This window comes from Ursus arctos, unplaced genomic scaffold (genome assembly GCF_023065955.2).
Source record: "Ursus arctos isolate Adak ecotype North America unplaced genomic scaffold, UrsArc2.0 scaffold_3, whole genome shotgun sequence".
Classification (NCBI taxonomy): domain Eukaryota; kingdom Metazoa; phylum Chordata; class Mammalia; order Carnivora; family Ursidae; genus Ursus; species Ursus arctos.
The window spans coordinates 87966298-87979500 of record NW_026622985.1 but is presented as its reverse complement, the minus strand read 5'-3'; the positions used below and the strand labels follow the sequence as shown (position 1 = coordinate 87979500).

Here is a 13203-nt window from a genome sequence, read left to right as displayed (position 1 = left end):
ACCTCTGGAAGACAGAGGAAGCATGATACTGTATGTTAAGACTGCAGTCTTATAACTGAGAAGAAAATATCTCTTGGTCACCAAGCTTCCCTATTTGTCCCAGCCCAGTCACAACCTTATCCTTCTCCACTTCTGTTGATTTCCTTAACCTACCGATAGAAAAGAGGAGAAATTTAAGTCAGTGGAAAGACAGCCAAGAGCTGACTTAACAGCACAGATACAGTATAAACAGATTTCTTTAATCACCACTTAGGATTTGGGCCTTCCTTCCAAATACCCTAAAACTGCTGATTCTCGATTGTTCCTAATGGATTTAAGGAAGTTGAAGAGAATTTGTTTAACTCAAAGAGGCCAAGAAACTGAAAGGGCATGTCATGGCAAGTGATTACAACTGGTAACTGCAAAAGAGAAAACTCTTACTTAAGAATTCTTCCTTGCCCTGTATTTAAGAACCCCTCCAACCTCAGTTTGTTTTAAAAGGTTATGATATACACAACTAATGAATCATCGAGCCTTACATTGAAAACCGGGGATGTACTGTATGGTGACTAACATAATATAATAAAAAATCATTATTAAAAAAATAAATAAATAAAAAAATAAAAGGTTATGATGTTTTTGCTGTATATGTAGTATCATACTACATATAGTAATGTTGTTGGCCTATAGAAGCTAAATACACTGGTACTTGTGCTTCATAAATAGAATTTATTTTGTGGTGGTGTTAACAAGTATTTATCCAAACTGTTTTACTCAAAGTCCTACCATGTTATCTTTATGGACCAGACCTAACATAAGACCAAAACATACAGAGGAAAACCAGCCAAGGAAGTTCCCAAGGAAGCACTAATCTCAGCAAGTGCAGATGATTGTCTAATATGAGTAACTAGAGAATTCTTAAACCTCCCAGAAAGAGTGAATAAATATTTTCTCACATCCACTTGCATCAGTCTCATATTTGAGGACACTTTTTAAACAAGCCATAATTATTTCAAGTGTAAAAGCATATTTCCTTTCCACTTGAGTAGTATTTACTGTGAAGAAGTCACTCATTGGAAATTATACAATTATTCCAAATATTGCCATTTTCTTATTGCAGTATTTACAGTATTATTTACATTATTTACAGCATTACTTCCAAATTATGGAAGAAACCCAAGTGTCCATCAGTAGATGAATGAATAAAGAAGATACGGTATGTGTATGTATGTGTACACACACGCACACACACAATGGAATATTAGGAGTAAAAAAATGAAGTCTTGCCATTTGGGACAACGCGGATGGATCTAGAGGATATAATGCTAAGTGAAGTAAGTCAGTTAGGGAAAGACAAATACCATATGATTTCACTCATATGTGGAATTTAAGAAACAAAAGAAACGAACAAGGGAAAAAAGAGGCAAACCAACAGACTCTTAACCATAAAAGAACAAACTAATGATTACCAGAGCAGAGGTTGGTGGGGAGGGAAGGATGGGTGAAATAGGTGAAGGGGATTAAGAGTATACTTATCATAATGAGCACTGAGTAAAGTACAAAAGTGCTGAATCACTGTATTATACACACCTGAAACTAATATAAAACTATATGTTAACTATACTGAAAATAAAATTAAATTACATTAAAAGATACTGTCATTCTTTAAAACATATCAGGACAAAATCAATTTTAAAAGCCATACAACAAGAAAATCAAGACTTTTTATAAATATACTTTGTTTTTGATTAAAGCAATATTAACTCCATTTGAACTGCTTTTTTTTTTCCAACTGCTTTACTTAGAAGACTTCTCAGAACTACTTTTTTACCATCAAATCTACCTTTATCCTCCCTTTTAAAATAAATATGAAGCTATTAGGGCTTTAAGAGTTTAAAATCGCATAGAATTAAGCATTAAATGTTGTATTCAAACTCTATACGGTAAAGTAAGTGAATTTTAAAGTCATAATGAGATTTCAGAAATGCTAATAAATGCTTGGCAGAATACACGTCTTCCTATTCCATAGGTCATTCAGATTCGAACGTCTTAGCTGAGCCACTGCTAGGCACCCGATACTGTGCTAAGCACTTTCATTTAGATTACTGAATTTATATCCAATTCCGGAATAGCATGACCTTTCAAGATGGCTGGGGTAACAGAGTGAGAAAAATCACTAAAAGAAATCTTCCAAACACCACAGGTGATCTTATACCCTATGCACTATAAGAAGGCTTAGAGAAAAAGTGCGAACCGCATTCATTGATCTACGGTACGTATGGCCTCAGAAAAAGGGTACACAATCTAGAAACCATCTAAGAACTGAGCTGGAAATTCAGGATATTCAGGAAAGTAGGATATTCAGCCTAAACATGTGGAGCCTTAAAATTGCCAATGAGGAAAAAAGAACACAAGCCTCTTTAAACTGCATCCTGCTTCCTTCCTATAGTAACCAACAAGAAAAATCTGGAGCCTATAGAGAAGTGTCCAAAGTTGGACTTAGCTCTGTAATAAGATTTATGTACAACAACCAATTTAGTATACTCTAGGTAAAATTAAGTACCGACTAGTTTTTCTTTTCCCAAGAAAATACGTAGCAATTGATGCTGAACGTGCACGGTCACGTTACCTGAAGAGTAACATAAGAGGAAACAAGACACAGGCAATAAAAACAGGACCGGATAGAGGGGAAAAAACAAACCATTCGATACCAGGTGCTGTTTTTAATAATTTTATACTCCCTATAATTTCTATTACTGCATTTCAACTACCAAGACCGTCTCAGTCCTTCTTCCCCAAGCAACTGCTGTAAGAGAAAGGACACGTCCTAGCTCCACAGTTCTCCTTCCCTCTCCCACAAGTGGCAGCCTGTTCCACTTCACACAACTCTCCAGCACAAGCAATGGCTACACATACTCAAGACCACGAGAAGCCCATAAACTTGCCTCCCAGGCCTCCAACACACCACTCAATTCATCGATAACATCACTTATAGACCCAGCCACCCCTCAGTGCATCTTATTTGTCCCCATATCTGGAAACCCCCAATAGTGTTTAACTTGCTCAGTTCTCTGAAACTTACTGCAAACACATTCTCCTCCACAATGGAAATGGCATGCCCTCCCACTTGTACCAACCACTCCACTCACAGAAGAGAAGGGGCAGGATATAAGTGTGGATGGACTGCTGAGTTAAATAAATTAGAAAAAAAAAAAAAATACTGAAGCAAGTATACCCATGTCTCCAAACTAGGGCTTGAGAGCTGGATGTGACCCACGGGTGTTCTATTTTATCCAGCAGGTGTTTTTTTTTTTTTTTTTTTTAAGATTTTATTTATTTATTTGACAGAGACAGCCAGTGAGAGAGGGAACACAAGCAGGGGGAGTGGGAGAGGAAGAAGCAGGCTCCCAGTGGATGAGCCTGATGTGGGGCTCAATCCCATAACGCTGGGATCACGCCCTGAGCTGAAGGCAGACACTTAACGACTAAGCCACCCAGGGGCCCCAAGCAGGTGTTTTAACTAGAAGCCAACATTTAAAAGTAAGAAAACAAAGAGGAAAATCCAGATTTCAGCCTTCTTTTGAGAAATGTAAAGATCTGGAAACCCTAAGGCCCGGTCCCTGCGAAGTGACAAGGGCTGGAGCTGAGTAGCAGCTGTCCTCTAGTTCAGATAACCCCCACCTTTACTGTCCACCTGGCCTGCTTCACTGGTGTTCAGTGGGCATCTTGGGGACATCTGAATTTGCTACTCCTGAACTACAGAACACTTAAGGAACTATTTGACAATAAAGTATAGTTAATAAAGATCTTCAGTGATGGTTTAAGAGTGATCTTTTGGGAAAACCTAGCACTGGACAAAGTGCTGGTCTTCTCCCAGGTCACTTTTGACCCAATGAGTTTCTTAAAGGATCCCAAATAATTTATTGTGGTCTTTAAGAAGTCCCTAATAATTAAGAAGAACCTGTAAACAGTGATTGAAGGGCTAAAGATAAAGGCCATTTGGAACAGAATGCCCGAACTAAACTAAAAGATCAAAATCCATGGGGTAGTCAGTTAACAGAGGTTAAAAAATCCCATACATGTTTATGTTAAAAAGAATTTATGACATGTACAGAGTAAGACAGAGCAGTTCTCTACAAGAGTGATATGTTTAAATAAACACTATTTCATATTTAGATAGCACTTTAAATATTTCCAACATTAAAAATCTATTTTTTCATCTGACGTTGACAAAACCCCTGTGCTATAAATATAAAGTTGGCTAGGCAGATCTTGTTTTCCCCTCACAAATACCAAAGCATAAAAAAGCCAAGAGCCTGTACTAAGGTCACCCAGCTAGTTAATATGGCAAAGACAGGATCAGAATCCAGCTGTGTTAACTCATAATCCTGTGCTCCCTCCACTAGAATACATTGTCACTGCCTCTTATCCACTGAATATCCTACAAAGGGTAGAAAAGCTATTCCAGGGATTACAGAGAAATGTGGTTCCACGGGAGACTGGAAGAACCCATTCAAGGACTCTGCACCAGAGTCTCCAAAATTCCTTCCAATTTCAAGAATGGAACTGGCCCTTCTACCCACTTTCAAATCCCCAGAGTCTTTGAATCCCATAGACACTGCTTGGTACTACATTTGTGTGTCATATGTATGTCTTGTCTTTCCATGTATTTTGAAAGTTCCAGGAGAGAGGAACTATCATGCCCCTTTGTACATCTAATGTAAATGCTCAAATACTTTTTTATACACAAAACTTAACAAAAAACTGCACCTTTTATTCCAAGAAACAAAGAGCTAGAAGTAACCTTAAGTGATTTTCAGAAATAATGATGAGGACATCTGAATTATAATACGAAGGAAACAAAAATAAGAAGAAAAGGTGGCTAGCTTTTGTTTTATAAGCCTCCAAGAATTAAGTCCTCTTTTTATCCCTGCCAAAAGAAATTTTTTAAGGGAAATGTAACCTTGGTAGGTTAACATTTTGCAAGATTTTACATACAATATTTAAAAGTTTCTTTACTTAAAATATACATATAACATAATACATAAGTAAAAATAGACACATAGACACCTGAATTTGCTATCCCTGAACACCAAAAAAACCTCAGTTGTTCAGAAGTCATCTTTTGTGATAGCCCAGAGCCTAGAGCTGGATGTGGCGTCTTCTTCCAGGTCACTTTTAGCTGGATGGTTTTCTTACAAGGGTCCTAATAATTTGTTATGATATATACATTTAATGCCTATAATACTCATGGCACATAAAGGCTTCATGAGGTAGGACATTTTAAATCTCTACTTAGAATGGAAATAAGAGAGAGAGTAGCCAAAATAAAAATATAGAGAAGAATTATAGCCCATTAATTTGAATTATAATAAGAACAACATTTTATCCTTGCACAATGACAGGGCCCGGAGATATCCCAGTTATCTGGAACTCAATTTTATACATCAACCAACTTCTTCAGAACATTGGTTTTTCCATGCCAAATATGAACCAAGGGCTCCCCAAGATGATTTAATGCTAACTCTGAGGCAACACATCACATACTGAATCACATTACTTATAGGAGCATATGCTAGGAATTTTTCCATTTATAAAGGACAATTCTAATCCTTAGTTTTAAAACTTACGCAAAAATAAGGACTCTAATGTAGTGCTGGAGGGAATGGAAACTGGTAACTTAGGAACTGGTAATTTGGTAATCTATACCCAAACTAAATAAACACATAAATTTTTTGACCTAAAAATTCCACTTCTAGGAATCTGTCCAACAGATAAACTTGCAAATGTGTGAAATGCCATGCTACTAAGTAATTTACTTTAGCACTATTTACAAGAGCAAATTTTTGGAAACAACTGAGATCATCTGGGGACTGGTTAAATAAATTGTGATATGTCCATACAATGGAATACCATGCAGCCCTAAAAGAGAGAGAGAGAGAAAGATAAGAAAGCTCTCTTTGTGCTGATAAGAAAAAATCTCCAAGTTAGAGTAACTGAAAAAAAAGCAAAGAGCAGAACTGCATCTTCTGTAGTATGTGTAAAAAGAGATGTTGAGGGGGTAGGGGGTGCCTGGTTGGCTCAGTCGGTTAAGCGTCTGCCTTCAGTTCAGGTCGTGATCTTGGGGTCCTGGGATCGAGCCCCATGTCAGGCTCTTGGCTCACTGGGGAGCCTGCTTCTCCCTCTCCTTCGGCCTCTCCCCCTGCTTGTGCTCTCTCTGACTCTCTCTCAAACAAATAAATAAAATCTTTAAAAAAAAAAAAAAGAGAGAGAGAGAGAGATGTGGGGTGGGGGTAATACATTACATAAAATACATAAATACATAAAATACCTCTGGAAGGACCCCCCCCAAAACATGCCTCTAGGAAGTGAGATTATGTGGGTGAACAATAGGAAGATTTTTCACTCTAAAATTTTTTAGTTCTGAACCATGTATATATATTGCCTGGTTAAAACATTAAATTTAACCAATGTGTTAACTTGTATAAAAAAGTCACAGGGGCACCTGGCTGGCTCAGTCAGTAGAGCATGTGACTCTTGATCTTAGGGTTGTGAGTTCAAACCCCATGTTGGGTGTAGATATTACTTAAAAATAAAAATCTTAAAAAAAAAAAAAAGCCATAGTATGTTAGGATTTATAATTTGAGAACATTATATTGTAATCAAACACTACAGTTTAACAACTTTTGCTACTCTTTCCATCAAAATACCCACCAGTCCATCCCTAAAATTATTATATCATCACAGAATATAAAGCCAGGAGAAGCCTTGAAAAATCTTCAAAGAAAGAAAACTGGGGCCCAAAAAGGTTAAATAACTTCACCAAAGGACAATTTGTAGGTGGTAAAGTACGGCCTACAACCTGACTTTCATTCCAAAGTATTCTCATATATTTCCCCCACCCCAAACATATTCATTAGCACAAGGAGCCAGCAACGGTCCACCAAGATCCCACTTGCATCTGGAGGATAACATAAATGACAGGGTTAGTGTAAGCTGACTTCCTATCTCTGTGAGATACTTTTCAATATTCACTAAGGAACCAGAAGGGGTCTTGTTTTTCATGAGTTATGCTTTAGCAAAGTGCCATGAAGTAAAGCCATAGGATAAAGATGGGGAAGAAGGGAGCTATCCTACAATCTCAATTATATTAGAAAATGTGAGAAAAATGTTAAGCAATGTCACATTCAGGTAATCAGAATTCACTTTTATATTAAAACAAATATCAATCTATTTATGGCATAGAACGTAAAATGTACATGAATGTTTAAGGTAAACAAGATACTTTCAAAGAAATTTCATGCTGCTGCTGATTGATTCTGATCCCAGAAATGTGTATGCTAGAAATACACACATTCATTCTCTTAAACTCGAAAGAGGCAGGAAGGCTTAAGAACTACTACACCAAGGGAATTAAAGTAGCCTTCTCAATGGTAGTAGGAAAGGCAAAAGATTCGAGCTAGACGGACCTGGCTATGCAGCCTGGTTCTTGCCACTGTGTGACACTGAGCTCAGAGCCTCAGTTTCTTCATTTGTAAAATGTGGTCAATATTACTTACTATGTAGTTTTACTATAATGATGGGAGATAATGTATGTTAAGCAAGCTGCCTGGACTCTAGAAGGAGTACAATAAATGATGGCTACTATTACAGCCATCACAAACCTATCAGAATCTTTGTCTAACCATTTATTTGGACTCATTAGGAGAACAAAAAAGGTGGGCAATGGATATTACAAGCCCTCCCAACCAGTCACCAGGAGGAAAAAAAAAAAAAAGCCAATAAGGTAAAATTACCTAAATGAAGAGGATATTATACTCACATATTTCATTTCAAACTTCTTAGCCAACATTTCCACTTCTTGCCTCTCTTGATGCTCATCATTAAATGGGTCTTCTGTGTGAATGGGCTTCTTCTGATTCAAATAGGAAAAGAAATAGAAGTATTAATATTACTTCAACCAGAGTTGAATGCATCCTTAAATTTAATAATTAGAGTCAAATTTTCCAAATATTAACAAATAAGTTAGAAGCATTAAAAGTAACTAGAAAGAAATGTTGGTTTGTAGCAAAAATACTTGCAGTTTTAATGGATTCTTACACATTCTCAGGTTTTTCGTTCATTAAGAACTCAACAAATTGTCTCCTCCTACAAAATGATCTATGGTCACCCCATCCAAAATAAAAAGGCCAAAAAATCCCCAAGAAAATTAGGTAAAAATGAAAATCCCACTTATAACTCTAGTTTGAGATCTTTCCCCCAAAAAACAACTGCTTTGGTCAGGAAATGCTTCTTAAAGGCTCTCCAGGTTATTAATTAGCATCAACCCTGAATCATCTGCCCTAAGCTATCACAGGGTATCTGTAGCTGCTGCAAACTTCTGCTGAGGCCCAGCATCAAAAGCTCAATCCACATCACCTCCTTCTTGTCCATGAATATTCACTCAGGGAGTACATGCTACTCTTAAACAAAGCTAGAAAAGTGAAAGCTGCAAACAGATTACATTATTGTGGTTTCTTCTAGCAGAGGAGAATGAAAGGTTAACATAATACATGGCTTTAAAAAACCACACACACAGCTAGGATCCCACATTCACCATCTATTTACCAAAACAAAAAGATAAATCACATCCTTTATTCAAGTTTACTATTTTAGCAGACACCTTTCCTATACATAAAGGTTTTCAATACAAAAAAAAAGGGAAAACAAGGAGCTGAATATGAATAAAAATGCTACTTGTATCTAATTATGGACAACTGACTTTTTAATCTAAAAAGGAAGGCTAGATGTTTTAACTGAAGTAAAATACTGGAAATACTGGATACAATTCGGCTGAACCTGAAGAAAAAACTGCAGAGGGGACAAAGATTTGCACACTTTGGAACTGACACATTTCATCCTGGATATGAAGGCTGAGATACAATTAGTCTAAAAATATGACAGAAAAATATGAAGAGGATGAATACAATTCATCAGACATAAGGCATTAGAATGAAAGGTATATTCTGAAAGCCTAAAAAATTAATCTCAGAATCAATGATTTAAATGATCTATTGTAATAAGTAATGTATTTACAGAATCCTTTATCCCAGGACTTACCAGTGGAAAAAATGTATATGACCTGAAAGGAATAAATAAACCAGGAGGAAGAGACCGATAATGAAATAAATACTAGGCATGTTCAGGAATAGCCTTAAGACTAAAGGACAGTGAGCAACCACCATGCCTTGACATAATCAACTGTTGCTTCATGTCACTGTGAAGTCCAAGTACTAGGTCCTATTACTGGTCTGCCCCATTTTATATGTGAAATGTAAACACATGGACATATATTTTTAATAAGAATCACCTTAAATCCCATTGTATAATGTTCTGTATAGACTTTATTGAGGAATCAAGAGTAAACCTCTTACTCTCCACAGTCTATAAAAAGCGAGTTAAGAAAAGTGACTCACTTTTCTCTCACAGTTAAGAAAGAAACCCCTACCCACAATCAAGGCTCTAAGTGAGTTTTATGTTTTTCAGGTGAAAAGATAATCTGGAAATCAGTGAATATCAAAATTACCAACTACCCACGGGCAATTACATTATAATAATTTTGTCCTTTGATGTTAACTCATTAACACCACCTTCCGGAGATCTTTCACATGTTATCGAAAATATGCAGTACGACAAGCATTGGAATAGCACAGAATTCTCTAACAGTGTAACTACATCGGCACTATAATCACTTATTCTTTTTATAGTAAATGCTCAACTAATCACATTCACAAGTGGATGTTCCAGTTAACTGATTTTCTGGTTTACTAAGAGTTAAGCAAAAATTACTTGCATATCAATTACTGGCAGAACTTACTTCTAAACCGTGCTATTTCTCTTCAGCCAGAAATGGTGAACAGATTAATCTTTGAGGACAGAGACGATTGCAGAGCCTCAGTCACCATCCTGAACCACCTCAATCAGGGCTTAGTAGTCTACAGAGATAGCTAACCTGTGTCCTTTTAACCTGACAAGAAGGGGTTTTGTTTTTCATATGTTGCCAACATACACTCATTTAACTGTGCTTCTCCTCATCAAAAAAATATAAGAGTATACAAAAAACTGTGATTGCATTCAGTTAATCAGGGTTTTACTCTTCATTTCGTATTTATGAAGGGGGATGATTTAAATGCACCCCAATATAGGTGGTATTCATATGCAAAAGATTTATATATACCTATACCTATCAACTAAAATCTTATTCAGTGATAGAGAGCTATTTCAAAATTTAGAATCTTTCTTTTCATTCTATACCATCTCTTTCCCTCTCCCCTTTCTACTAAAACTCTGTTACATAAGTTCTTCAATTACAACAACTCAAAATTTAGACTACTTTGAAAATATTATAACATCCTTAAAAATAACTAGACTCTCCTTGAGGGGAAGAAAAACCAAATTTGGGAATCGCCACTCTGTAGATCAATTCTATTGGTCTCATTTTGCTTTCTGTTGGTTTCTACTACTAGGATTTCCTTTCACGGAAATATGACAACTTCCTTTCATGGAAAACAGAGAAATGTCTTCTACAATTCCTTATATAACAAATATGTTCATTGGTAGTAATTGTTGGTAAATCTGGCAAAACTTGGTCGCAAAGGTGCACTGTATAAACAATAGATTTTTTTTTCGGAATACGACAAATGATATATGGCTGAACATACAAGAAAATCTGACCAATATACCCCTAAGTTGATAGTATAAACAAAAAATTAAACTAAATTACTTATCTTTCTCCTATTACATGAAACTAGTAGTTCTGATATTATCAGATTAGCAAGGCAAGCTATCAAAATTAACTTTTTTGTCATAATAATTACAAGGTACATATTATTAATTTATCATGGCATAAATATCATGGCATTAAGAGGATCATAACAGAAATCTCTGTATTTCTACCGTAACTCTCCTTTCAGTTCATTTTGGCAGGATCCTCTAAATTTAAACTATACAACTTTAAGAAATTTTGTTTTACTGAGAATTGGTATTGGTATAGAAAGAAGTACTAATATAATTACGTACAAGCACTTTGTGCATTAGCCTCCTCATTTGTTAAGTGGGGATAATGGCTCCTACCTCAAGGAGCTCTGCTGAACTAAATTCCATAAGCCATACACCTTACTTAGAACTGTGTCTAACACGCACACAGGAAGAATTCAGTAAATGTTAGCTACCATAATGTACTTTTACCCAAATATGAAGCTTTTCATCTGTAATTTATAAAGTAGGTTAGGGAGTAAAACTGCAGACTCACTTTGATTAGATCAAATACAATTTATTTGAAAAATGCTCCAATCTAGTATTTTCAAAATCCTTTTGGAAAAAAATAACATCACATTAATAAATAGTAGGGGCACTAAAGTGAGTCTGAAGAACAAAATGTGGAAATGGCCAAAATGATCTCTACCCTTAACAATTCATTTTGGTTGCAAACGTTTAGTAGTGATTTGACCACATAACAGTATTTGTAAATAATAATAAAAACATAAACTGGCCTTAAAAGAAATAAAATCCAGTGACATTGTTTAATATGATATTTTTAAACTAAAGAATCATTCAACTACAAAGACCGTTGAGAATGAAAACAAAACAAATGACTTTGGGAATCCATTAGACCGGTGCTAAAGCAAAACCTAATAAAGAGCATAATCTCTAAACAAGAGAGGAAACTGTTCTCTTGTTACTGTTACTCTATCATTTCACTTTCTAGTTTACTTCTAAAGATCACCAAAATCTACAATAAAAATTACAATTACCAACAAACCTCTCTCCAATCGCTGTTGTTCACCAGTTCCATCAAAGGCATACCTATATATTTTCAACAATTCCTAAAAATTCAAAGCAGCTTTTCATCATTCTCCAAAAATTACAATGGCCAGTGCAACATCACCCAACTTAGACCTATAAACTAATGATATACACTCAAATAAGAGAGTGTGACGGTGGGCGCCAAATAAAACAGGAGACACCTTCCCATTCAATTACAGTAAAAACAAACTCTAGAGAAAACAAAGCTAAGTAGGTGTACCAATACCAAGGTGAGAGAAAAATAAGTAACCAAATAACTAATCCGCTTCTTCTTCATTCCTGGAATGGAATCCTTAGTCTGAAAATTTTTAGACTACTTTCAAATACCCTTCAATTAAGAGAAATACCCCACGTTCGCAAGCACATCTCAGCGCCAAGCATAACAAATAGTGATGAAGAGGAAGATGATATGGAGGGGTTACACTATCTCGCTGCTTCGGATGGGGGGCGTGTCCCCCCGGGTTTTCTCTTCCTTTCTACTGGAACGACTGCTGGAGCTCCACAAGGAAAACCCAACCAGTAACTTGCAGAGCCCCCAAATATTGTGTGGGGAGCAGAAAGGAGTAAATTCTGAGGTCTCAAAAGGTGCAGAGGAAAACCAGCTCGGAGCGGCATTTGGAGACGACGCACGAGGCGGGGGGGGGGGGGGGGTTGGTGGAGCCGGGTGGGAGCCTTGGCCAACCCTGGGGAGCAGGGGAAAGCAGCACCAACCACTCGTCCACCCGCTCGGCCCCAGCCCCCTCCAGTCCACCCTCCCAGGCGACCCCAGACGCGCAAAGCGGGCGTCGGAAGGTGCGGACCACCGGGAGAGGAGGACGCGTCCTGAGGCTCCCAGGGTCTGGGGGGTGAGGGAGAATCTTCTGTACCCGTTGTTCTCCGCACAGCAGCAGCTCCGGGTAACTGAACTCCACGCAGCTCTCGTCGGTGGGATCCTTGAGCACTAGCTCCAGGCGCACTGTCTCCCTCGGCGGCCTCTGCTGCGGCTCGGCCCGGGAAGCCGACTCTCGCGGCGGGGGCGGCTGCAAGTGCAGCTGAGGGAGCGGCGGCGGCGGCGGCGGCTCGGGCCGCGGGGGCTCCCGCTGCAGCGACATGGGCGGCTCGGCGCGGCTGACCTCGCGCTGGGGGAGCGGTTTCTCCCGCGGCGGGGGCTGCGCGTCAGACGGGGGGGCAGCCTCCCGCGGGGCCGGCTGCTCCACCCGGGCCGGTTCGCGGTACGGCTGCGGCTCCAGCCGGGGGGGCTCGCGAGGGTATTCGGGCTCGCGTTCGGCCCCCGGGTAGTCGGCCTCGCGCCGCCTCACCGGTGACAGGCTAATAAACGCTACTCTGCGTGGCTCCGCCATCCCCACTGTTCTGGCCCTCTGCCTTCGCTCGAGCCGGCGC

At 38.3% G+C, this 13203-nt stretch overlaps 1 protein-coding gene across 4 annotated transcripts in view; it reads right to left on the bottom strand.

The window, feature by feature from the left end:
- UBN2 (ubinuclein 2) overlaps nucleotides 1-13163 on the bottom strand; it is a 75610-nt gene extending 62447 nt beyond the window's left edge. For 3 of the 4 annotated variants that reach the window (XM_026511869.4, XM_044388643.3, XM_026511881.4), the window contains exons 1-2: nucleotides 12690-13163; nucleotides 7802-7894 (exon numbers count right to left, since the gene is read on the bottom strand). In XM_026511869.4, the coding sequence (XP_026367654.2) occupies nucleotides 7802-7894; nucleotides 12690-13163 (567 nt within the window). The remainder of the gene's footprint in view (nucleotides 1-7801; nucleotides 7895-12689) is intronic. The other variant, XM_026511875.4, reaches the window with a different exon arrangement.
- Between the last annotated feature and the right edge of the window lie 40 nt (nucleotides 13164-13203).